Below are 27,205 nucleotides of genomic sequence, written 5' to 3' on the forward strand. Positions count from 1 at the left end.
GAACGCAATGCAATCTATCAGAAAAAGCAGATAGATAGATAGATAGATAGATGATAGATAGATAGATTTTAACGTTAGCATGAATTAGCCTATCATGTTTTAGCACATTCCTAGGATTAATTGACATGTTGCTTACATGAATTAGCATGTTTTAACACATTGCTAGCATTAATTAGCACATTGCTAGACGTCCTTAGCCACCGTTGTTTTTTTCAATGACGTACATCACAGAATATCCGCTCTGTACACTTGAATGGCAGGCGCAAATACTTTCATATTTCAAATATGATTGAGGCATGAAACCGGAATATCGGAATCCATGTACTTTTTTCCTGCTTACACATGTGTGGGCCATATCCGAAACAATCGGAATTGGGTCACTTAAATCATGTAATGCAAATACAGCCTAAACTTTAAAGGCACCATGACTTTGAAAATGACAATACCTATTTATTAATGAATATTGCAGTGTTTATTATGAGTGATTTATCCGTACACATCATTATTGTTTTGAATCCATGTGCCCTCATAATCTTGAATCAAAATAACTTCCCCTTCCTCTTGCAGCTTCTCTTCTCTGATGACGAGGGCGGAGCAACCTGTCACTCACATGAGATCCACCAATAGCAAACCACAACCATCCAATCAAGTCTCCACCTTTCAAAAAGCCGTTTCACTCGGATAAACACCACAATAGGGAATAAAAGACTACCACAACCTCTTTTTCATGCTGACTTTAAAAATTACTCAATTTAAATGAAATATGAATGAAATGTTATGTACACAAATGTAAATTTTCCAGCAAAAATACAATATTTTCTACAGCTTTCAAAGAAATAGAAAACTATGTGTCTGTTCTTCAGCTTTGTACTAATATAGGAAAGCTTTAATGACTATTGAGTCATTTTAAATAATATATATAATCTCGGGTTTGGCACATTTGATGCTTTACTCTGTAAAACAAGCATGTTTATTCACCTATTTGGTGTAAAATATTGATCTATAATCTTTAATATTTGTGAAAGTCTTTGATATTAGTCAAAAATGACATCCGGTTTCTGCATGTGAGATCTGTTTATGTCAGTATATTTTGAATCATGTGAGAGATTATTCTTTCTTCGCATTCATGTCCTAATTTTTTTCTCTCTTTCTCTCTCTCTCCCCCATCCATGTCTTGGAATGTCTGCCGACGGGTCTCCCATTGTCTTCATCCATATGGCCACATTATGGGGTCCTGTCACCAGGCAACAGCAGGTTATTTTGCGGTTGCCATGACGAAGATTCTTTAATGACGTCGTAGCTGCCCCCATGTGCCTCTTTTCATTATGGATGGAAGGTCCTTTTAAAAAGTCTGGGCACCTCCCCCGAGTGCCCTCCTCAACTCCCCACCCAAAACACACACACTCACCCGTTACTCAGCCTCGTAACCTCCTCAGCTTCCAAAGGCTGACTGGAACTAACAATCCCACAATGCCGGCTGAAAGAACTGGTGTGGATATTCATACAGGCTCTCTATTGTGTTGACTGAGAGAGGCGGGTCGGGGGACGCAGTGCTGTTAACAAACCCATAAACTACAGAAAGAGTTTGTGCTCTAGCATTTAATGTCTATTAACCAACAAAATTACTTTTTGTGGCAACAACTAAATTAACTAGTTTTGTTCAAGCCCTATTTAAAAAAAAAAAATGACATTTTTATAGTAAGATTAGAAACAATTTGACATCAATATTGTTCTAAAAGTAAGATTGATTTGAATAAATACAGTAACACTTTATCTTAGTGTCATTGTTACTGTAGTAATAACTATAACTTATGCATAATTTGTGCAACTAACCATAAAACCAAACCGTACTCCTAACCCTAACGCTATAGTAAGTATACATTTAGTTAATTATTATTGCACAGTACTTAAATGCATGATTACAATAGTAACATGGACACCTTAAAATAAGTGTAACCATAAATACATCTATAGTTGATGTTCAGGGCTGATGGATGTCAGTTCTGTGTCGTCACTCATTATTTTTTATGCCTTGTAAACTTGAACATTTGTTTTGATATATATCCAATAACGTAAAGTATATTTTGCTAAAGTAGATGTGCAAGAATAATATATGACAGTCTTGGAAGCATCAAACCAATCAGTCATTTTTTGCACTATTGTCTTTCAGCAAAGACTAGGAATTCATCAATTTCATGAAGTAGTTTACTTTACAGTTGATTAATTTAGCAATTATTGCAAACTAAAAACCAGATAAGTTATTATTTTTTATTTATTATTTATAGGAAATCTATGGATAGTTTTACGATGGATAAAAAATGCTTCTAGAAACAAAATGCAATGTTTTGCAGGGCAAATAAAAGTTAAATGGCCTGAATGTGCGAACAGAACAAAAGTTGTTGTTGAATCCAGAATGTAAACAGTCAGTTGTTCCAAACTTCTTTTTCTGAGTGTGTGTTTTTTGCACTAGTGCACTTCTATACTGGTACTAACCAGTAAAATCAGGTCATGCAGTCCTGCCACACACTCTTAAGTGTGACTGACGTGTTTTTGTAGCATTGAGTGGCCATATGACCAGCTAAGCCTTCAGAAACAAAATTTTGGAGAACCAGTTGCACTTATACTTCACAACTGACTGTACACTGTTTTTCATTTATACTTCACAACTGACTGTACACCGTTTTTCATTTTCTAACCGCTTAGTTCTGAGGTACTGTGTCAAATACTTCCCATATTCACAGTGTCATTTTGATGAATTGGTGAGAACCTTCATTATAACTTTAAAGGGACAGTTCACCAAAAAATGAAAATTCTGTCATTAATTACTCTCATGTCGTTCCAAACCCATAAAACTTTTGTTCATCTTCAGAACACAAATGAAGATCTTTTTGATGAAATCTGAGTTACGTAACTACCACTTTGACACTTTAAAAAGTTGTTAAAGAGGTCGAAAAACTTATCCGTATGAATTCCCGCGTGTTACGCAGCACGTTTGAGCTTCAGCAAGAACCAATGAGGTTCATTCTTGTTACGCATCACGTTTGAGCTTCTACAAGAACCAATGAGGTTCATTCTTGTGTTACGCAGCACGTTTGAGCTTCTACAAGAACCAATGAGGTTCATTCTTGTGTTACGCATCACGTTTGAGCTTCTACAAGAACCAATGAGGTTCATTCTTGTGTTACGCAGCACGTTTGAGCTTCTACAAGAACCAATGAGGTTCATTCTTGTGTTACGCATCACGTTTGAGCTTCTACAAGAACCAATGAGGTTCATTCTTGTGTTACGCATCACGTTTGAGCTTCAGCAAGAACCAATGAGGTTCATTCTTGTTACGCAGCACGTTTGAGCTTTCACACGAGGTTCTCTCACATCAAGCAGGTTCGGTTGAGCTTCTGTTTATGTTCAATGATGAATGTTTAAATGTGAATAAAAGAATAAATTCAATCTGTTCATCAAATAAAGCGATTGAGTCTCTTCAGAAAATTTTGACTTGAACGCTCAATTCATATGGATTAGTTTTATGATCACTTTATGCTGTCAATGGAGGGAATTAAATCGCTCAAATTGTATTAAAATATCTTCATTTGTGTTTCGAAGATGAACAAAAATCTTACGGGTTTGGAAATGACATGAGTAATTAATGACAGAATTTTCAGGTGAACTATCCCTTTAATGCTAAATATAAGCCTTCATGACTTTTAGCATTAAAACTAATATCAGAAATCCCAGAAGATGTGGGGTGTTATATCAAACATGGTTGAATGAAAGTTAAATAAGAACATGTTAATGGCTTTTGCAATCTGATGGTAAACTTGTATGCAGTGAGATCAGCGTATTCGCTTTGAAACTGTTTGTACAGTATTAGTCAAACAGAGGCATTAAACACAAACTTTCATATTTGTGTCAAAATTGTAAATGTTTATTCCAAAGAACATTCATTCATACACAATTTAAAAAAAATACAAAAAAAATAACCATTTCAGACGAGCTAAATAAACTAAATGTAGAGCTTTTAAGTTCAAGGAACATGATTCATGAAGGTTTGCATACAGCAAGGCACAATATACTGGCAAGAGAATCCCAAAAACACACATTTTCCATAGTGAGCGTAGATGCTTGACGTTATTTCTTGTTCAGCTCATGACACTTTGAGCCACAGTAAGGACGGTTGAGCTAAGAGTAACAGATCAGTCAGGAGTTGCTTCATTTTTCCAGCTGTTTGTCCTGGCTGACATTCCTCGTGTTGAAGAGTCTCTGCAAATGTGCCAAAGCAGATTCCTCTAGATTTACACACTAATAACATCACGTCCCCAGCACACTGAACACATCGGTAAACATCTTTGATCAGCTACAGCTAACTTAATGGTTTTAGCCTTTTACAAGCTTACAAACTTTTCCAGGTACCTAAAACATATATTTGTCAGATTATTCTTTCTCTTTCACCATCAATAAAGTTTTGAAACAGCATTTTTAACAAAGAGGCAACACTTTATAATAACTTTCAGAGTAAAAACAAACATTATGTTTAACAGATCAGTAGTTTATGTTTTATGTTTACACGTTACATTAAAGTACATAAACTGATGATGATCGGCGTATTATCAGCAACATAATGTTACTGAAAACAAGTATTAAAGGATTAAATACATTTTAGCCAATCGGATGATTTAAAATAAAATAAAAACTAATCATATAAAATTATATAATGTTTAACAGATCAGTTCATGAATACTGTATGGAAATATATAGCCAAATGAATGTTTCAGGACATTGAATGAAGGATTTTTTAACGACCTGTTAAGCTTTGCATAATGTTTGTTACTAAAGTTATTAAAAATGTTCACCTTTCAGAAATGCATATCCACACAAGACGTGATGTTAAATAAAACAAATTGATCCAATCAGTAGTCCAAGATGCTTAAAAAAGTGAAATCAGTCTGAAGTTTTACAAGAGAACGAAAACATCTGCAGCTGGTGCAACACAGAATAACTTTTTTATGTACTGTAAAATCATTTCAAACAGCGTCTAAACGTAATTCCTCTTGTCATAGTCCCCGTTCGGTGTTGCTCTTTTGTTGGGCGCGTATTGTGCCGAGTAGCCGGGGTTTCTGGAGGGTGGGCACGAGCAGCAGAGCATGCTTCCCCCGAGCAGCAGAAGCGCGGTGGCCGCCCAGCCGATGTAGAGAGCCGCCCCGATCTCCCGCTTCTGGGAGGCCGGCACCTGCGGGTTGTAGAAGTCGGAGATGATGCTGTTGGCCATCCAGCACAGGGGCACGAGCATGAATATGGCACTGATGATGTAGATGACCCCTCCGACGTTCACCACCCGTGCCTTCACGTACTCCGTCTTGATGCAGTTGGTGCACTGCGCGCCGGCGATCACCACCATCAGCCCGATGACGCACAACACCGATGAGATGACCGTGAGCGCGCGCGCGGCTTGGAGGTCGTGGCTGAGAGCGAGCATGGAGTCGTGGATCTTGCACTGCATCTGGCCGGTGCTCTGCACCGCGCACGACATCCACAGACCTTCCCAGATGGTCTGCGCCACCACGATGTTGGCCTCGATGAAGGCGGTGACTTTCCAGGTGGGGAGCCCGCAGACGACCATCTCCAAGAGCGTGCCGAAGACGCACAGGATCAGACCCAGGATCTCCAGAGCCGCGGAGGCCATCTCTTTTACTCCTTGTAGTGCTTAAATATATCTGTGCACCTGCTCTAGAACTTTGGGAACGTCTGGGAAGGCTGCTTTCCTCTCCAGAGTCTTGTTTTATTTTCTTCTAAAGTATTTTTCCAAAGTTTCTTCTTCTCTCCAAAGTTTTTTCTTTCCAAAAACTTCTATCCAAAAGTTTCAATCACAGAAACTGAAGCGCTTTGATCAGGTGGACCGCATCTCCTCGCTCCGTCTCCTCTGTGCTTTGACTAACGGACTTCTCCTAGACTGGGAATAAGTGGAGTGGAATAATAGCGGTAGCCTACGCCAAGAGGAGGGGTGTGTGCATGCGTTTGTGTTTGTCGAAGACTGAAGTGAAACTTTCATCCAATCGCACAAGAGAGCATCTATTGCACGCCAATGAGGATGCAGAGAAGCTGTGCGTTTGTGTGTGAAAGTCTAAGAGGGGGGTCTATAAACGAATTTTATTTTTTTAAAGAGTATATATATATAATCACTAATAGTTATATAGGCTACAAGCCAGCACCAAAACAAATACAAATAAATAAATATTATATATATATATATATATATATATATATATATATATATATATATATATATATATATATATATATATATATATAAATTGAAATATTATCAAAAGTTAAATATCTGACTTGAATTTCATTAATAAAATTTCATATAATAAAATATCATATTATAAAATATGTTATAAAACATGTCCAAACACGAAAATATATTCTTGTTTAGACGTGTTCGCTGAAAGCACTGGAAACAGCCCGCTCCTAGAAACTGTGACCTGCCTCCGCCATCTTGGCTCTAATTTGCCGCTCTATTGGCCGTCCTCCACATTGGGTACTTGAGCCGTAATGGCTTCCATTGCGCCCTGTCTCTTAATCCATCAGAAAATAGGCATTATGGGATAAGGGCGGAATTGTAGCAGCGGTTTCCGGATTCCCTGGATTGGCCTGCTGGAAGAAAGAAAACAAGGGAGGTGTAAAAAACTCCAGGTTTTTGTGTTTTATCACACGTTTATTACAGGTAAGGGCTTCTGGCGCGTAAAAAAGTTTGTTGAAGTTTCTTCGCATTTGTATCCGGAAGTGATTAATCAGCCGAGACTTTGTGTCAGTTCCTTAGCGGCTTCAGTAACTGTTGCATGTCAAAAGTTTCATTTCAAATGAAGTAATACAGTTGTATTTCTCGATACTTTGTTTCTCTTCTTAAAACTGTAAGATGACACACATATGTTTTGTTTTAGTGCGGGCGTGTCAGTTTTAGATGTGATATGTGCTCTGAATTAAGAACATTTTATCAAAAAGGGTGTGGACGAGAGGAGGTGTTTTCACTTCAAATGGGGTGCTATAAAAATTTATCCAAGGTTATCTGTTGTTTCAATTATAAGTTACATAGGAATTTGGCATCATGTTAATTCAGACAGGGGTTTGTGGGAGTCGAGGAGATGATGGCCAGAGTTTGACAGCACTTTTCACAGTTTAATAGTACATTCTCTGCCTGGAGCAAACCTCCTCACTTTAAACATGTCCTCCCGGGAGCCAACAATTCAGTTGATGAATTCGTTTAGTATTTCTGAGAAAATGCTTACCACACATTTTCTGTGTGTTAATGTTGCTATGTGATAGACATTAGAAGAATGTTCTAATAATACAATAAATATAATAGTGAATTTAATTCAGTATTAAATATGTGATTATTGATGACACTATGTTTATCAATACACTTAACATGTTGTTTTGATTATTATTTTATTATTGATTATTACATGATCAATATTACTATTATGTAATTAATTATTATATATTTTTAATATTTTCGTACATTATGTACATGCTAAATGTGGTGATATAATTAGCAAAATACAGAAGGAATATTTTGTATGCATTAAAGGAAAGTTCACCCAAAAATGAAAATTCTGTCATTAAAAACTCACCCTCATGTTGTTTCAAACCTGTAAGACTTTTGTTCATCTTTGGAACACAAATGATGAAGATATTTTTGATGAAATCTGAGAGATTTCTGTCCCTCCATTGACAGCTACGCAACGACCACTTTGACACTTCAAAAAGTTCATAAAGAGATCATAAAACTAATCCAAATGAATTGAGAGGTTTAGACCAAATATTCTGAAGAGTCTCGATCATTTTGATGAAAAGATTAAATTTATGCTTTCTTCACATAAAACATTGATCAACAAACATAAACAGAACCTCAACCAAACCTGCTTGATGCACAAGGATGAACCTCATTGGTTCTCGCAGAAGCTCAAACGTGCTGCGTAACAAGAGGATGAACCTCATTGGTTCACATCAAGCGAACATGCTAGAGCTTCTGTTTACCACAACTGTTGTGTGAGTTGATGAATGTTTAAAGGAGAACTCCGGGCAATTTTTAAGTTAATCTTGATCGTTAGACCTTTGTGAGTACTGACTATAGAAAAAATAACTAACCGGATTGGTGCTTGCTACGCGGAGCTGCGACCGCGAATGCCCAGAGCTCCCACCCAGCTAAAACAGCAGCTATGGGGGCATGGACATAAAGAGCGTTTTTGAGCCTCTTAACAGACACAAAATGCAATTAAAATGTCTGTCCAACATGAACAGGGACCCTACATGTGAACAAGATGCGTTTAGCAACTTAGCCATTGTTTCAACTCACCTAAATAGTCTTTTAGACGGCAAGCTGTAGTCTCGCGCTGCAGTCCCGTGCTGTAGCCGGAAAAGGTAAACAATGTCCAGGTGGGAGGAGCGTTGATCATGTGCGACGAGTCTTCGTACATGGAATGTCATTTTTCTTCAAACGGCCCCGCTGTGTTGAGTGTGTGTAGTCATCCTTGTCAAAGTGTTCACTGCAAATGCGGTAATCTTTAGTGCGTAGTACTTCTACGGGAGTTTGCTCATCAAGTTGAAGTACAACTAGCCACAACTGCAGAATCTCGAGGTCATGGAAAGGAAGACGATGAAAATTGAAGCTCTTATATTTTCGCATTCTGTTGCCACAATTCGGAAAGGCACAAACACGAACCATTTCTTCTTCACTTGTAAGCAACTCTGATCATAACTCGTCGCACATGATCAACGCTCCTCCCACCTGGACATTGTTTACCTTTTCCGGCTACAGCATGGGACTGCAGCGCGAGACTACAGCTTGCCGTCTAAAAGACTATTTAGGTGAGTTGAAACAATGGCTAAGTTGCTAAACGCATCTTGTTCACATGTAGGGTCCCTGTTCATGTTGGACAGACATTTTAATTGCATTTTGTGTCTGTTAAGAGGTTCAAAATCGCGCTTTATGTCCATGCCCCCATAGCTGCCGTTTTAGCTGGGTGGGAGCTCTGGGCATTCGCGGTCGCAGCTCCGCGTAGCAATCACCAATCCGGTTCGTTTTTTTTTCTATAGTCAGTACTCACAAAGGTCTAACGATCAAGATTAACTTAAAAATTGCCCGGAGATCTCCTTTAAATGTGAATAAAAGCCTAAATTCAATCTGTTCATTATATAAAGCGATCACATATCTTCAGAAAATTTGGACTAAACCGATTAGTTTTACGATATCTTTATGAACGTTTTAAAGCGTCAAATTTGTAGTTGCGTAGCTGTCAATGGAGGGACAGTAATCGCTCAGATTTCATTAAAAATATCTTCATTTTTGTTCTGAAGATGAACGAAATTCTTACAGGGTTGGAACGACATGAGGGCGAGTAAATAATGACAGAATTTTAATTTTTGGGTGAACTTTCCTTTTTAAGAACTATTAGTGATGATGCTAAAACAAAATCCAAACGCTAATCCAAAACACTTTTTGTAGGGTCTCGGGGGGCAATTATAAGACAGTATTTGAATGTAATTTTTGTTGTTTCAGTGAAAGTCATATGTTGTTTCAGTGAAAAACAAAAACTTCAGGCAGCTTGTATTCATCAAAATTATATCTTTTGGCTCGTGTTTTGTTAAAATAACCTTGAACCTAAATAGAAGTGGTCTGAAAGGAAATCCCCAATTTATAATAAGCAGGATTTTGGCTTTTGGCAAGACATGTGACAAGTAAACAAGATGAGTTTCTAAATGATCTCCTCTTTATTATAATAGACTGTTAACTGTTAATTTTCTTTTTTATTGCGCAAATGTCATTTGATTCCTTATGTACTCCTTATATAGTAGGTGTTTACAGCTTGTTTACTGTAACAAGGCTGTTTTTATTTGATCAAAATGAAGCAAAAACAGTGAAATAGTATTACAATTTATAATATCTGCTTTATATTTGAATATGTTTTGAAATGTAATTTATTCCTGTGATCAAAGCTAAATTTTCAGCATCATTACTCCAGTCTTCAGTGTCACATGATCCTTCAGAAATCCTTCTAATATGATGATTTTCCGCTCAAGAAACATTTCTGATTATCATTAATGTTGAAAACAATGCTTCATATTTTTGTGGAAACTGATTGTTTTTCAGGATTCTTTGTTGAATAGAAAATTCAAAAGTTAATCACTAAATATTTATATCTACTGAATTTTCTATTCATAATTGCATTGGATACTGTCACTAGGTGGATTGACACACTTCTGTTTATCGGCTAATCAGGCACAGGTATTGGCCAATAATCTTGAAATCAGTCTATTTCAACGGTGTGTTTCCCTAAAGCATCGTTTTTGTACTTGATTGGGAATGACAGAACTTGCAATCATAGTTTATTTTGAGAAACACACCTCTGGCTGATAATCTGCGGTATAGTAAACAGTTTTCCTCCGCTAATATGTAGTAGAAACTGAAGATTGTCTCTGCTATCTTGGCTTTATGTGTCCCTGTCATTTAAAGGACTTTTCTTCTCTTAAATTACATCTTTAACCTTTCACCCCTCTTCTTTCTTCCTTTTATCACGTATCTTCCCTTGCTCTCAATTCCTGTCCTGTATGTGTTATTTCCGTCAGTGTTTGAAAGCGATTCCGCCCTTTGTCTTGAAAATCATCCATCAAATACGCCATCTTCAGAGGTGAAGTGAATAACGCCGGGGGTCGTGAGGCGGCACGTTTCACTCATAAACTCAAGTGCTGCTTTGAACGGTAGTTCGGTTATGACCGGCGAGCCATCCATCAGCTTTCTGATCTGACTGTATATGTGGCGTTTGAGTCACATGTCTCACGAGCTTACGATCTGCTAAGCTCCATCAGGAATTCTGTTAAGAACCTCAAAACCATTTTATGGTAAAAATGTCAAATCTCTTAAGTCTGGTCACCCTGTGCTCATGTCTGAGGGTGAGGGAGAGTTGAAAGCTGGTGTGTTTGTTAAATCTTTTCTTGGTTTTGGAGTTTAATTTATGTTAATGCAAAAAGCTGCTTTCTGAAATCACTGTGGTGATAATGAGCCCACTTGATTAATCTGAGACTGGTTTATCCTTCCCATAATTCCCAGCCAGCAATAACAAGACCTCCCAGAGTGTATGTGTGTGATAAAATGGGAATCGCAATGTCCTTCATTATAAAGGCAGCACCGTTACGCCCACAATCTGACATTTATCCTAAATTAGTTTTCATGCATTCCAGAGAAACACTTTGACTCTTGATTTTTCTTGCTTTGGGAGTAGAAACACTCATGATCATAAAAATGAAGAACTCACAGCTGTTAGGCTTTTATTCATGTTTTGTACTTATTTTGTGTATATTACGTTAGAACAAAATTTAAACAAATTTAAACATTGTGTAAAGTGTTTAGATATTCATGACATTTCACAGCATGATGGGTCACATTAAGCTTTTTTCCCTGTTCAACATTAAAAAGCACTGCAAACAGAGTTACTAAGCACAAAGTCACTTCAAAGTGAGTAATTCTCTATATCAGTGTCAGTGTTTCTGAACTCCCTGAAACGCCTCTATTGTAGTCTTGAGTTTTCTTCCAGGAACAAACATGTCACAATATTCCTCATTTAAATAATTCCCACCCAAGGCTTTTGCAAAATAAAGGGCCGGGGCCTGGTTGATTTAGTTATTAGTGTTGAAGCTCATGGTTATGGTAAGGGGCGAGACATTTCCCAAACCCGCTCGAAGCGGTTGACCAATCACAACACACGGGTCCAGCCGACCAATCTGAGCTCATTGAGTTTCTCCGGGAAGAAGGGGCTTTAAAGATTCAGGAACAAAACAGAGCTTTTCTGGCAGACTGGGAAGAGAGGGAGCTGCTGCAATTCAAAAATCTGGGAAAAAAACAGTTCAAGTAGGGACCAAAAACAAAATCTATAATTTGTAAAAGGGCATAATATAGCCGTCTTGCTCGCCCTCAATGGTAGTGAACAAATACACTACCATTCAAAAAGTTGGCATCGGTATTATTTTTTTAAATGTTTTTAAAAGAAGTCTATTATGCTCACCAAGGCTAATCAAAAATACAGTAAAAAATTGAATAGTGTGAAATATTATTACAATTTAAAATATAATTTATTCTTCTGATGCAAAGCTGATTTTCTCTGTCTTGGGAGTAGAAACACTCATAAAAATGAAAAACTCGATCTGTCAGTATTACAGCTGTTTGGCCTTCACTGTGAAGACTTTCAGAACGGCTGTCTCCGAATCAAACACACTTTCACCTAAACCTCATAAAGCACACACATAAAGTGTGTGTGTGTGTGTGAGAGAGAGAGAGCCCTCATTTATTGGGAGTGGTGGAAATGTAGGAAAGCATTTCCAGGAAGATGAAAGATAAACAGTATTGTTCCCTCCCTGTCGTCATCCCTCACTCTCCTCTTCATGTCTAACACACTCACGCACTACCAGCTTCTCCAGAATAGTTTTTTCCCCATCATTATTATTAGGCCAAACCTGTGCAGATCTGGTACAGTGTGTGAAAGAAGATCAGATTTATGGAGAGCTTCAATTGACAGTGCTTCCATTTAATAACAATAATTTGTTACATTTAAATAGCGCTTTTCTGGATGCTCAAAGCGCTTTACATGGAAGGAGGAATCTCCTCAACCACCAATGTGCAGCATCCACCATTTAAATGTGAATGTTTCAATTGCCTGGAATTACATAGGCCATCTATTACATTTAAGATGCAAGATATATTAGTGACCATACCAGTATTTATTTATTTACTGTCATTTAAAAATTTGAGGTAATTTAAAATGTAAAAAAATGTATTAATACTTCTTCTGCAATGATACATTAAAGGGTTAGTTCACCCAAAAATGAAAATTATGTCATTAATGACTCACCCTCATGTCGTTCCAAGCCCGTAAGACCTCCGTTCATCTTCGGAACACAGTTTAAGATATTTTAGATTTAGTCCGAGAGCTTTCTGTCCCTCCATTGAAAATCTATGTATGGTATACTGTCCTTGTCCAGAAAGGCAATAAAGACATCATCAAAGTAGTCCACGTGACCTCAGGGGGTTAGTTAGAATTTTTTGAAGCATCGAAAATACATTTTGTTCCAAAAATAACAAAAACGACGACTTTATTCAGCATTGTATTCTCTTCCGGTTCTGTTGTCAATCCGTGTTCACGAGGACAGTGACGCTGCTGACGTAAGACACTGCTGACGTGTTATCTGGTGCGTCCGTGTATTCGGGTTCAAATAAATATGTCTGGTTAAAAAAAATGCAAGTCTTCCCCTGTGTCGAAATCCTTAGACATGTTTGCAAAGATTGTTTTGTTTACAGTGTGCGTCTCCCTCAGACTGTAAACGAAGCTCGGGCGCACCAGATAACACGTCAGCTCGTCTTACGTTAGCGGACTCATGAAAGCGGATTGACAACAGAACCGGAAGAGAATACAAAGCTGAATAAATTCGTCGTTTTTGTTATTTTTGGAACAAAATGTATTTTCGATGCTTCAAAAAATTTTTACTAACCCCCTGAGGTCACGTGGACTACTTTGATGATGTCTTTATTGCATTTCTGGACAAGGACAGTATACCGTACATAGATTTTCAATGGAAGGACAAAAAGCTCTCGGACTGAATCTAAAATATCTTAAACTGTGTTCCGAAGATGAACGGAGGTCTTACGGGCTTGGAGCGACATGAGGGTGAGTCATTGATGACATAATTTTTATTTTTGGGTGAACTAACCCTTTAAATTGATCAAAAGTGGCGGTAAAGACATTTATAATGTTACAAAAGATTTCTATTTCCAACAAATGCTGCTCCTTTGATCTTTCTATTCATCAAAGAATCCTCAAAAACAATGTACCACGGTTTCCACAAAAATATTAAGCACTGTTCTCAACATTGATAATCAGAATCAATGTTTCTTGAGCATCTAATCGATTTCTAAAGGATCATGTGACACCGAAGCCTTGAGTTCTGTTTAGAATTTTTTAGGAAGGTTTCTTTTTTCTTTTCTTTTTTTAGTAAATGTTGTGTGTGATTTTAAGTGTTCAGTACATTTTTGTCAGTTTTATTAAGTATTATTATTAATAAACATTTTTACCGTTATATTGTCAAGATACATTCTTTCAATGTATCTTTCAATGTGTCTTTCAAAACTCATATAAATTGGCCACTAATCTCTTATTATGATGTCTTTTCCTAAACAGCGAGTTCAAGAGAAATCTACCAAGACTTCCAAAAGACCTTTGATTAATTTCTTTTAATGTTTTTTTTCTTTGTCTAGTTGTCAGGCAGGAACGCCATGTCGCAGTCTGGAGAAAAAGGAAAGGTAAGATGGACACCTCTACTCTTGTTTAAAGGCTGAAGTGTGTAATTGTTTTGGATAGTTCCTAATGTCTCCATTTATTGACAGAGTTACTTGTAGGATGATATCCTGAACAGTTGCTTTTACTCTGCCGTGCTTTCAAAACATTGATCTCTTGTTTGAGTGGCCCGACATTTCAACATCTGACTCCACCAATGGACTGAGTTTAGTCCCACCAATGGACTGAGTTTAGTCCCACCAATGGACTGAGTTTAGTCCAACCAATGGACTGAGTTTAGTCCCACCAATGTAGTGAGTTTAGTCCCACCAATGTAGTGAGTTTAGTCCCAGCAATGGACTGAGTTTAGTCCCACCAATGGACTGAGTTTAGTCCCACCAATGGACTTGGACTGAGTTTAGTCCCACCAAAGGACTGAGTTTAGTCCCACCAATGGACTGAGTTTAGTCCCACCAATGGACTGAGTTTAGTCCCACCAATGGACTGAGTTTAGTCCAACCAATGGACTGAGTTTAGTCCCACCAATGGACTGAGTTTAGTCCCACCAATGGACTGAGTTTAGTCCCACCAATGGACTGAGTTTAGTCCCACCAATGGACTGTCAGTTTTCTTGGTCAATGGAAGGTTAAGGGACTGTTTGGGAAAATTATTATTGTTTTTGCAATTACTGTTGTTATACTTTAATTTTCAATTCCTTTTGGAGCTGAATAAATCAACATGCTTTACATTTAAGTATTACATGTGTATGTATTAAACTTGTTCATCGGTGTAACAGTTCTGATGTGTGTTTCTAGTTTCCTGATGCTGCAGGATATGTGGGATTTGCCAACCTGCCCAATCAGGTGCACAGGAAGTCCGTGAAGAAAGGCTTTGAGTTTACACTGATGGTTGTAGGTGCGTGACATAAACACAGACATAGATTCAGACACACACTGTGCTGGATGTAACTGAGTGTTATTATTTGTTATCTTAGGAGAGTCTGGTCTTGGTAAATCAACCCTCATCAACAGCCTCTTCCTGACTGACCTCTACCCAGAGCGCCATATACCTGGAGCAGCAGGTAAACACACACACACACACACACACACACACACACACACACACACACACACACACACACACACACACACACACACACACACACACACACACACACACACACACACACACACACACACACACACACACAGGTCCCCTGAGGTCTTTATTAACTCTACAGGATATTGTGTCGAAGGCCGAAATAATCCCTAGCAGTCATAAGAAATCCTCTGTAGATGAACTTTATTTTGGCCCAAAAAGCATGTGACAGTGACTCTTCACTCCCGTTTAAAAGCTATTTTCATTATTCCGGTTATTTGCTGAGTATTGTGGTTATTTTTACCATTGTTACTTACATTTGCACATGACATATTGCTCATCATCATCACACCATTTTTCTCTAATATGATTGGTTCTACATTTGTGCAAATTCAGCATCCACCTCCTTTCTATGTTTCTAGCAAAGCAAATTTAGATCTACCAAGTCATGGGGTTATTAGTTCAGTGATTACTCAATATGTCATTGGGCTATTATATTCAGATAACTGTCTAGCCGTGTCATAAGTCTCCACTATTTTGACAACAACTTTGACTAATAGTGTTGGTACATTTTGTTATCAAATGTTAAATGTTAGACCTGCAGAAAAAAATAAACTTTAGACAAATTTTAGTTACATTTTAGGATTTTTGTTTTGTTTTTGTCTATTTTTTTTAATATATAGTTTATAATGTGATATTTTGTTATAATTTTAAGAATTTTTTAAGTGTGCAAATGCTTCTTTGTAGAAAGAAATATTCTTTTCATCATGCTGGCACTCACAGTGGAATGCAAAACATTTCTGATTTAGATGCTCAATGGATATAAAGATGCTCAATAGACATAAAATCCCTTCAAATCCCTCTGTTGAGCACTTTCTCTATTAAAGCTCTGTAGAGAATAAGGTTGTTTTCAAGAAAATAATCCCGTCTGTAGCCCAGGGCTAATAAATCATGATGTTTAAAGCAGAACTAAGAAACTTTTTTACCTTAACCGAACAGCTTTGGAGTCATTGTAATGTTTATATTACTGATTTCGTGTTGAATGGTGGTCGCCTCGCACCCCCCTGGTGCCTGTCAGCCGCAAAACCGCCCTTGCAACTTTGGGCCAGCGGGCCTCCGGCCTCAGTGTTAGGAAGTATCGTGTGATATCAGGTCTCGCAAGGTAACAAATTGCTTTACATTTACATTTACATTTACATTTAGTCATTTAGCAGACGCTTTTATCCAAAGCGACTTACATTTGAGGATTAAACCAAGCGAGTCATCGTGGAGAGGCAAAAACAACGCAAGAAGTGCTCAGAATACAAAGTTCAAACATTGCTCAGAGTAGCATAAACCAGCCAAGCGAAGATTTCAAGAAAAAGGTTTTATTTTTTTTTAAATTATTTGTTTTTTATGTTAAGTGCTCACGGAAGAGATGAGTTTTCAGTTGTCTTTTGAATGCTGTCAGGGATTCTGCATTACGGACGAGGGTGGGTAGGTCATTCCACCAGCATGGAACCGTGAATGAGAATGTTCTGGACAGTGATTTTGTGCCTCGCTGTGAAGGCACCACGAGCCGTCGCTCCTTGGCCGATCGTAGGCTTCTGGTAGGGATGTAGACCCGTAGGAGCGAGTGAAAGTAGGAGGGAGCTGAGCCGGTGGACAATCTGTAAGCAAGTGTCAGCGCCTTGAACTTGATTCGAGCAGCGAGTGGTAGCCAATGCAGGGAGATGAACAGCGGAGTGACGTGGGCCCTTTTGGGCTCGTTGAAGACAAGACGAGCAGCAGCATTCTGGATCAATTGTAAGGGTTTAGTTGCACATGATGGAAGACCAGCTAGAAGAGCATTGCAGTAATCAAGCCTAGAAATAACCAGGGCCTGGACAAGAAGTTGTGTTGCATGCTCAGTTAGGAAAGGCCTGATCTTCGTGATGTTGTGCATTGCAAACCTGCATGATCGAGCTGTCTTTGAAATGTGGTCTGTGAAGGTTAGCTGGTCATCAAAGATTACTCCAAGATTTCTGACTGACCTTGATGGGGTGATTGAGGATGAGTATAACTGGATAGTGAAGTCGTGGTGTAGAGACGGATTGGCAGGGAGAACGAGAAGCTCAGTCTTTGCCAGATTGAGCTGCAGGTGATGTTCCTTCATCCATGCCGAGATGTCCGCCAGACAGCTAGAGATACGTGCAGCTACTGTGGGATCGTCTGGTTGAAATGAGAGGTAGAGCTGGGTGTCATCAGCATAGCAATGGTAAGAGAAACCATGTGCCTGTATGATGGGTCCCAGTAATGTGGTGTAAATGGAGAAGAGGAGGGGTCCAAGGACTGACCCCTGGGGAACCCCTGTGGTCAGTCGATGTGCTTTGGATACCTCGCCTCTCCATGCGACCCTGAATGACCTACCTGTGAGATAGGACTCAAACCAGTGGAGGGAAGATCCAGTGATGCCCAGTGATGAGAGGGTGGACAGAAGGATCTGATGATTCACAGTGTCGAAGGCAGCAGAAAGGTCTAGGAGAATGAGAACTGATGATTTGGAAGCAGCTTTAGCGATCCGCAGGGCTTCTGTGACTGAAAGTAATGCGGTCTCGGTCGAGAAGTTTAGATACTTCTTCCTCGGTTAGAGGAGAGAAGGAAGAAGGAAGGTTATTGGCTGTGGGAGAGGTTGGACTAGGCTCCTGTGTGTGTGGAGGAGAGAACTGACTGCTAATGGTTGTTGTTTTGTTAGTGAAGAAGTTAGCAAAATCATCAGCAGTTAGCGAGGAGGTGGGTGGTGGTGGAGGTGGACAGAGGAGAGAGTTGAATGTCTTGAAAAGTGTTCGTGTGTTAGAGGCGGAGTTGATCTTGTTATGGAAATATGAAGATTTTGTGGCGTGAACATCAGCAGAAAAGGAAGAGAGCAGAGATTGGTACATACTCAGGCCAGATGTATCTTTTGATTTGCGCCATTTCCTCTCCATTGCCCTGAGTTTAGTCCGGTGTTCCCGAAGAACCTCAGATAACCAGGGGTTAGAGGGGGTAGCGCGTGCTGGCCTGGAGGAGAGAGGGCAGATAGTTTCTAAAGAAGAAGTTAATGTGGAGCATAAAGTATCCGTTGCGGTATTCACATCTAGAGATGAGAATTGTGAGGGTGAGGGAAGAGAAGATGACACAGCAGAGGAAAGACGGGAGGGAGAAAGTGAGCGCAGGTTTCGTCTGAAGGTAACTGGTAGGGGAGTTGGTGGAGTGTGGATAGTGAGTTGTAGATTGAAAGTAATGAGGAAATGATCTGAAACATGGAGAGGTTTCACCAAAATGTTGTCTGTGATGCAGTTGCGTGTGTAGACCAGGTCCAGTTGGTTGCCTGACTTGTGAGTACCTGTGGTGATGAGCCGATTGAGATCGAATGAGGCTAGGAGAGAGATGAAATCTGTAGCATACGGCTTCTCTAGATGAATGTTGAAATCGCCAAAGACTACAAGTGGAGTGCCGTCCTCAGGGAAAGAGGACAGCAGCACATCCAGCTCCTCAACAAAGCTTCCCAGTTGACCTGGGGGGCGATAAATGACTACAATCTCGATCTTAAAGGGAGTTGTAAGTGTAATAGCGTGATATTCAAATGAGTTGTTATTGCATAGAAAGGAGAGAGTTGAGTATTTCCAATTGTTAGAAATGAGAATACCAGTCCCCCCACCCCTTTACGGCACTGCACGCGTACAAGCCCCCATCCAGGATACGGCTAGCCATAAGAACAACTATCGTCCCATGGCAAAGCTGGCATATAAGAAGCAGAAAGCTAGAAAAGCATTGTCGGAGGAACAGAGAAAGAGGAAATGGCAGACTGACCGAGCGAGGAGTCAGACACGAGTAAACATCGGACCTGCGTTTTCAGAATGGCGAAAAAAACGAAGAAAGCGCGATCGGAAGAGTCTAGAAAAAGGTAACGAGAATCTGACAGCACGAGGAACCGGACAAGAGTCCCACTCGCTCAGTCTTTCACTGTTAAAGTTGATTCCGGCGATTATCATGAGAACAGTTGTCAATATCTCACATAATTATCAGGACATAAATAAGCCTACATGTTGTAAATGGTGTAAATGAGCGCAATTTGCAAACTATTATGATAAATTGAAATAATCAACATCATAACGGACATTGTTACGAAATCAGGGCTCTCAAGTGTCACGCATTGAGCGTGACAGTCACTCATTTCGGTGTTTTGTCACGCTCTCCCGCCACACATTGTATTTCTCAGACTGAAAAACTATTTGTAATATATTTAATATGCCAAAACTCTGGCCGCGCCGCTCTCACTGTGGAACCGGCAGGAATCAAGCGCGTCTCCTCTGGTGTTGTTCGTAGAGCTACACAATAGCCAATCAAAAAATAGCACTATTGTATCTGGGTAAGATTTAACGCAACAACCAATGACAAAAATGTATCTGTCGGCTGGATGTCACTCTGGCCTGTCTTCAAAACTTGAGAGCCCTGCGAAATAATGCGACGTACATGATACACTTTATTGGTGTCATCTGGCATTTAGGCTCAGGTAAGCCTAACGCGGTAGGCTACTTTATTATTATGAAGTGCAGAGGCCGTGTGTGCAGATACGCTCTACGACAGTAACGTTAAATACAAGTACTCTACAGCGACTCTAGGGATCACTGTTTGACAAAAACAGACATCCTGCATAGTGCCGCTTTAATGTGATTTGTCTCGATGTGCCCCCTCAAATGTTTATGCACATCTTTTGTTCTGTTTTGGTTCTGATTGGGGTTTTGTTGTGCTTGTAGAGAAGATCGAGCGCACTGTTCAGATTGAGGCGTCCACTGTGGAAATCGAGGAGAGGGGAGTGAAGCTCCGACTGACTGTAGTGGACACGCCTGGATATGGAGACGCCATCAACAGCCAGGACTGGTCAGTGTGTGTTTACTCGGCTAAATTTATCCCGAGAAGTCAGCAAAATCTGACCAAACCTCCCTTTGGAGTCATCTGGGGACATCTTCACTTATAAAAACGATTCAAACATAAATTTTTTAGTCATTATAATTGAAAAACCTATAAACATTTCTGGTATGTCCTCATTTAGATTTCTGAATGTGTGCATGTGGTAAGAAACATTTTGGTAGAGATCAGCCAATATCAATGGGTGTGGAAGGTGAAATTTCTTTCTTCCTAGCCATATATTTACTTCTAAGTTTGACGTTCTCCATGCATTATCATTTTCCCTGTACCATAAATTATTGGTGGTGGATAATAACTGGATATTTGCGAAGCACAGAACACATGCTGTAAATACATGCTGTCACATATTTGAATGACATTTGTATCTTGTTGCTACACTGATTCTGCATTGCTTTATATAATTGTTCAAGATACTTTTTGGATCTGACACATTTCTTATTATTTCAACACTTAAATCACACTTCTGAATGTCATTATACTATATAACCAAATAATTTAGCACCTTTTTATTGTGAAAATAAAATTCGCAAGCACATTTAAGACAATTTGACAAAATGAAGTTGTCATGTGAAACACATACTTTGCACATGGATAACGTGGTTTTGAAAGCGTTCCCATGTGAAATCTATGTGATAACATGTTAAAAACATACGAAATTCATGTGATATTCCAAGTGCCTCAAATGATGTACTGTACGTAGAGATGTTTTTTTGAGTGCAAACTGTCTAACAGCTAAAGCACAGCATGCAAATTAGTGCTCATGCTGAAAATAGTTGATCTCACCTAGATGCAGATCTTGACCCATCCCTACTTATTTATTTATTTCTAAAACATAAAGTTTATGTAATGTGTGTCACTCTTGACATGTTTGTGCACTTGGAATAGTGCTGCGGTTGTTGTGCATAAAAATGTGTGTGTTATTACAGATATCTACCATAAAATTAGACCTTGCATATAACTATGACCCCCTGATTGGAAGACTGAACTGATTATTAACTTAATACTCAGTGTTATGTGTCTATGTATCTGCATAGCAGACACTATTTACTTTATCGCACTTGATTGTGGATTATCGGCAGCTGTTGCCTTGTTTTTGTATATTGGTCATTGAGCCTTGCTGAGGAATGCTGGGAACGTCCTGTTTGAAAGAACAATATCCTCCCCATCTCTTACTCACAGACTTCTAATGCTGTTAATGAAAATATGCCATCCACATTACCTACCTATATTATCATGTGATGTTTCCTCCTTCCACCTCTCGATAAGGCTGCGGTCTCAAGGTTGAGATCTAGAAAAGTGAAGTGCAGTGATCATATCTGCGTCAGACGCAGAAGTGGTTTAGTGTGTGCTGTTTAGATAAGTCTGGAGACTTTAGAGCAAAAGGGAATCTGGTGGTGAGAACTGAGAGTTGGTACATGTCAACTAAAACTTAAATTAAAACCATACAATTATTTTTGTTATTTAAAATAAATGTGAACTGAAACACAATTAAATATGAAAACTTATTTTATTTCAGCTAGTTGAAATTTCTCATCTTTATTTATTTTAACTTAATTACTCATTCTCATGTCGTTCCAAACCCGTAAGTCTTTTGTTGATCTTCTGAACGCAAATGAAGATATTTTAAATTAAATCTGAGAGGTTTTTGTCTCTTCATTGACAGCTACGCAACTACCACTTCAAAATGTTTATAAAGAGATCGTAAATCCATGTGAATTGAACGGTTTAGTCTAAATTTTCTGAAGAGACCTGATCACTTTATATGATGAACAAATTGAATTTAGGCTTTTATTCAGATATATAAACATTAATCAATGCACACATCTGATATAGTAAATGCTGATATGGCTCTAGTATGTTCGCTTGAGGTGCGAGAACCAATGAGGTTCATTCTTGTGTTACGCGGCACGTTTGAGCTTCAGCAAGAACCAATGAGGTTCATTCTTGTGTTACGCGGCACGTTTGAGCTTCAGCAAGAACCAATGAGGTTCATTCTTGTGTTACGCACACGTTTGAGCTTCAGCAAGAACCAATGAGGTTCATTCTTGTGTTACGCATCACGTTTGAGCTTCAGCAAGAACCAATGAGGTTCATTCTTGTGTTACGCGGCACGTTTGAGCTTCAGCAAGAACCAATGAGGTTCATTCTTGTGTTACGCACACGTTTGAGCTTCAGCAAGAACCAATGAGGTTCATTCTTGTGTTACGGATCACGTTTGAGCTTCAGCAAGAACCAATGAGGTTCATTCTTGTGTTACGCAGCACGTTTGAGCTTCAGCAAGAACCAATGAGGTTCATTCTTGTGTTACGAAGCACGTTTGAGCTTCTACAAGAACCAAAGAAGTTCATTCTCGTGTTACGCAGCACGTTTGAGCTTCTGCAAGAACCAATGAGGTTCATTCTCGTTACGCAGCACGTTTGAGCTTCTGCAAGAACCAATGAGGTTCATTCTTGTGTTACGCAGCACGTTTGAGCTTCTGCAAGAACCAATGAGGTTCATTCTCGTTACGCAGCACGTTTGAGCTTCTGCAAGAACCAATGAGGTTCATTCTCGTTACGCAGTACGTTTGAGCTTCTGCAAGAACCAATGAGGTTCATTCTTGTGTTACGCAGCACGTTTGAGCTTCAGCAAGAACCAATGAGGTTCTTTCTCGTGTTACGCAGCCCGTTTGAGCTTCAGCAAGAACCAATCAGGTTCTTTCTCGTGTTACGCAGCACGTTTGAGCTTCAGCAAGAACCAATGAGGTTCATTCTTGTGTTACGCAGCACGTTTGAGCTTTGTTCTTGCCCGTCAAGCAGGTTCGGTTGAGCTTTTGTTTATGTTTGCTGATCAATTTTTATTTGTGAATTAAAGCCTAAATTCAATATGTTCATCATGTAAAGTGATCGAGTCTCTTCAGAAAATTTGGACTAAACCGCTCAATTCATATGGATTAGTTTTACGATAAGTATGTAAAATTACACTGGTGCATGTGGTGCGTCATTGCTGAGCAAGAACCTGTAAACATGATGTTGTGGAGCATTTTGATAAGCTTTATTTTGACTAAGTGGTTGTTCACCGTTTCTAAAATGCGTCTTCCTATCCTGCGATTAGATTGTGGTTTTATTCTGCTGAGATCCATACCTGATGTTTGTTTAATGCGCTTGTTTAATAGAATCACAAGCTGAGTATTTACTTTAGCTCATTTTCTGCTCTCTGCTTTATTCTCTTCAACAGCTTTAAGACGATCATCCAGTATATCGATAATCAGTTTGAGCGATACCTGCACGATGAGAGCGGACTGAACCGCAGACACATCGTTGACAACAGAGTACACTGCTGCTTTTACTTCATCTCTCCGTTTGGACATGGGTAAAGCACCTGCACATGTTCTGCCTTTCTTCATCAGTCAATAAAACATTTGATTCCTGCAGAAAGTGGCTTAGCTTTAGCCCTAAATTAAGGCCTGTTTACAGCCAGAGTGATGCATCAAAGCAACATGAATCACCAACAAAAATCACAATTGAATTTTACATTGTTCAAATATGATGTGAATTGTCATACAAAAAAAAACCTCAGATGAATATTTACATACATGCTATTCAGACTAAGCGTTTTCAGCAGCTTCTGAGAAAATTCTTAGGTCACATGAAACCCCAACAAAAAAGTACATATTCACATCAAAGCTGTTCAAACTCAAATCTTCAACAGTCCCGGATAAACATTTATTGAATTGCCGACAAATATTTGCCTATTGCATCATTTCAGGATTAATTTTAATGGTAGATGCATTGTTTTGTTTCCATTCCTGTTATTGGGATAATTCATGTTTGGTACAAACATATCTTTACTCTGATTATTTCTCATGTTTTCTCATATGAGAAAAATTGTTTTAATGTTTTTGCATTTTATTAGCATTTTATTAGATCAAAAATACAGTAAAAACCATAATATTGTGAAATATTCTGTTTAAGTAACTGTTTTTTATTTGAATATATTTTAAAATGAAATTTATTCCTGTGATCAAAGCTGATTTTTCAGCATAATTTCTCCAGTCTTTAGTGTCACATGATCCTTCAGAAATCATTCTAATATGATGATTTGCTCCTCAAGAAACATTACTGATTATTATCAATTACTAAAAACAGTTGTGTTGCGTCATATTTTTGTGGAATATAATCTTTGATGAATAGAAATGTCAAAAGAACAGCATTGATTTGAAATAGAAATCTTTTGTAACATTATAAATGTCTTCACTATAAATTTTGATCACTTTAATGTATCCTTGCTTAGTAAAAGTTGACCCTAAACATTTGAATGGCTGTGTATGTGATTTGTGCTACTGTGTGCTTGATTTTTTTTTTTTACCAGCCTGAAGCCTCTAGATGTTGAGTTTATGAAGGCGATCCACAGCAAGGTCAACATTGTTCCTGTAATTGCCAAAGCCGACACGCTCACGCTGAGAGAGAGAGAGCGCCTCAAGAGAAGGGTAAGGGGTCAAGTCTTTTCTCTCTAGAACAAGTACAACTGATCATGTGATCCAGGACTAGTTGCAAAACTAACAACAAATAGTATATTTGAGCTTCTTTGTGGTGTAGATTTGTGCTTTTTAAGATAATAAGAAACATAATTTTGACTGGTTCACTGAATGTTTTAGTGATCAGTCATAGGGTGTAGGATATGCATGTGTTCATGTTCATGCATTGTGACATTCCTGGCAGTCTGGCGTGGACACAAGTATGTAAAAAGACACACTGACCATGTATGTGCTGTAGTGCACGGTTCTCCATGGACAATAGTGGCCTCCTTGTGCTCTCTGCAGATGTTTCCCTTTAAGACACACAGAATCACACACACTCTGGATTGTGTCCGAAGCGAGGTCAGGTGTGTGCCGACCTGCATGCTCCATGTCTTCCTGCTGATGTGCTCCGCAGGTTAAGTAGGACGGTGATTATGTGGTGTGTATCTGGCTCGACTTCATTGGGACGTAATCTGTAATCCCACAGGAAGCTTGTGCAGATCAACACGAGCACTGGAGCTTGTTCAGCATTTCTGCTGCTGCTTTGAGCACAATTATGATAATGAACGTAGTGGTGGAGGTTTATTTTAGCAGTGTTTGAATCATACGCTGCCTCTTAAAAGTTATTAAACTCGTCCCTCCATTTGTAGAAACAAAAACAAATTTTTAGAGGGTTTAACAGCACAAATGTGAAGCCTACATTGTTGTTTAAGTGATTATATTATATTATATTATATTATATACACACGCACACTACCATTCAAAATGTTGAGGTCAGTAAGATTTTTTTTAATGTGAAGTCTCTTCTACTTACCAAGACTGCATTTATTTGATTAAAAATACAGTAAAAACAGTAATATTGTGAAATATTTAAGGCAACTGTTGCCTATATTAATATATTTTTAAATGTAAGTTATTCTTGTGATGCAAAGATTCATTTTCAGCATCATTACTTTAGTCTTCAGTGTCACATGATTCTTCGGAAATAATTCCAATATACTGAGAAACAATCTTATTAACACTCATTAAAACAGTAAAGCTGCTTGATTTATGCTACAGCATTTATTTGAAACGAGAATCTGTTTTAACATTATGAATGCCTTTACTGTCACTTTTGATCATTTGAATATGTCCTTGCCGAATAAAGTATATGAATTTCTTTATAACCCCAAACGTTTGAATGGTAGTGAATATAAATGATGGTTTCTAGTTTTAGAAGATGGATTTAGTGGACCGCGAAGAGTTAACGTGACTTTTTTTAGCCTTTTCTTATCATGTCCACAATTTTTAGTGTTCACTTAGCAAAGAGTCAGTTTCATAGCATTCTGAAGAAAATATATATATTTTTTTATGTAAACTTAAATTTTTTCCGGCAAAAGTGGTTGATTAATTTGTGACTTTGTTAGCTAGTTTCCTCAGCCCTAATTCTGTTAATCTGAGGTTAGTGTGTATGTGTATAGAAGAAACATGTGCTAATCTATACAGTCATTATGTTTTAAAACACTGAAGTCTTCTGTCTATTCCTGTATCTTAACATGTTGCACATCGTTAGATTTTGCATGACAAAAGAACCATAACAAAACAGTAGTGAAAGAATTTGTCCTCCATCCCCCACAAATCAACAACCCATCCACTTACACTAACCTAAACAACTGTTAAACCCTCAGACACCTGCTGATCAATTACTTTCACTAGCATTAAAAGAACAGAAAAAAGACACAGTAATCACTGATCTCTTCTTGTTTATGTTCTGACTAATCTTGAGTTTAGGCCGTTTCTGATTAAATGTCCCAATTGACCTCTGTCATCGTCTTTTGTGTGTGTAAACATTGACTCATTACAGAAAATGGTCCGGTTAGAGACAGATTTAGATTAGAGACTATGAATCCTGTCCACATCCTGCAATCACTGCATGTACGTCCATCTAAGTTGCAGGAAAGATTAGCCAATGTCAGCCATTTTAATCTAAATGACCCAAACAGATGTCAATGTGTGTGTTCTCATGACGTGTGGAGCACAAATGTGCGATCTTCGGTTTGAGATGTGTAGTGATGTAAAATAGAAATAGTTAAAGCAGAAGAAAACTAATGTTTTCTATCACTCTTAATTAAATGTACTTCCTGGATGGCTCACAACACACAGGAAGTCACAGGGCTTCATTGCTTATGCTGGCCCATATTTAGACATCGCTTTGGACACTGAATGCTTGTATTTATAGTAGTTCCTGTTATTCGCCTGCTCCTCAGATGCCAGTTTTCTCTTCCTGAAGGTAATTTCAAAAGTCATTTTCGTAAACATTCCCACATTGCTGTGTTTACCAATCCGTGTTTTGTTTTTTTAAGAGGTATTCATCAAGAATGAA

The 27,205-nt window shown here is 38.6% G+C and overlaps 2 protein-coding genes across 3 annotated transcripts in view; one reads left to right on the forward strand and one right to left on the reverse strand.

Annotated features, from left to right (window-relative positions):
- Window positions 1-3,900: 3,900 nt before the first annotated feature.
- On the reverse strand, window positions 3,901-6,021 carry cldn5a (claudin 5a). The gene has a single exon (XM_077223420.1). It carries the CDS (start codon window positions 5,675-5,677, stop codon window positions 5,030-5,032), a length of 648 nt encoding a protein of 215 aa, XP_077079535.1. The 5' UTR covers window positions 5,678-6,021; the 3' UTR covers window positions 3,901-5,029.
- A 573-nt stretch (window positions 6,022-6,594) lies between these two features.
- The window catches only part of LOC143732392 (septin-2), a 39,894-nt gene continuing 19,283 nt past the window's right edge, over window positions 6,595-27,205 (forward strand). The window contains exons 1-7 of one of the 2 annotated variants that reach the window (XM_077223414.1): window positions 6,595-6,721; window positions 14,300-14,344; window positions 15,134-15,233; window positions 15,313-15,399; window positions 20,174-20,297; window positions 23,562-23,696; window positions 24,696-24,813. In XM_077223414.1, the coding sequence (XP_077079529.1) occupies window positions 14,318-14,344; window positions 15,134-15,233; window positions 15,313-15,399; window positions 20,174-20,297; window positions 23,562-23,696; window positions 24,696-24,813 (591 nt within the window). In that variant the 5' untranslated portion in view covers window positions 6,595-6,721; window positions 14,300-14,317. The remainder of the gene's footprint in view (window positions 6,722-14,299; window positions 14,345-15,133; window positions 15,234-15,312; window positions 15,400-20,173; window positions 20,298-23,561; window positions 23,697-24,695; window positions 24,814-27,205) is intronic. The other variant, XM_077223413.1, reaches the window with a different exon arrangement.

Source organism: Siphateles boraxobius, unplaced genomic scaffold (assembly GCF_051911475.1).
Source record: "Siphateles boraxobius isolate OS27281-9 unplaced genomic scaffold, OSU_SipBor_1 9, whole genome shotgun sequence".
NCBI classification, from domain to species: Eukaryota; Metazoa; Chordata; class Actinopteri; order Cypriniformes; family Leuciscidae; genus Siphateles; species Siphateles boraxobius.

Coding starts and splice junctions, on each gene's coding strand:
- cldn5a (XM_077223420.1), bottom strand. CDS start 5,677: ATGGCCTCCGCGGCTCTGGAGATCCTGGGTCTGATCCTGTGCGTCTTC.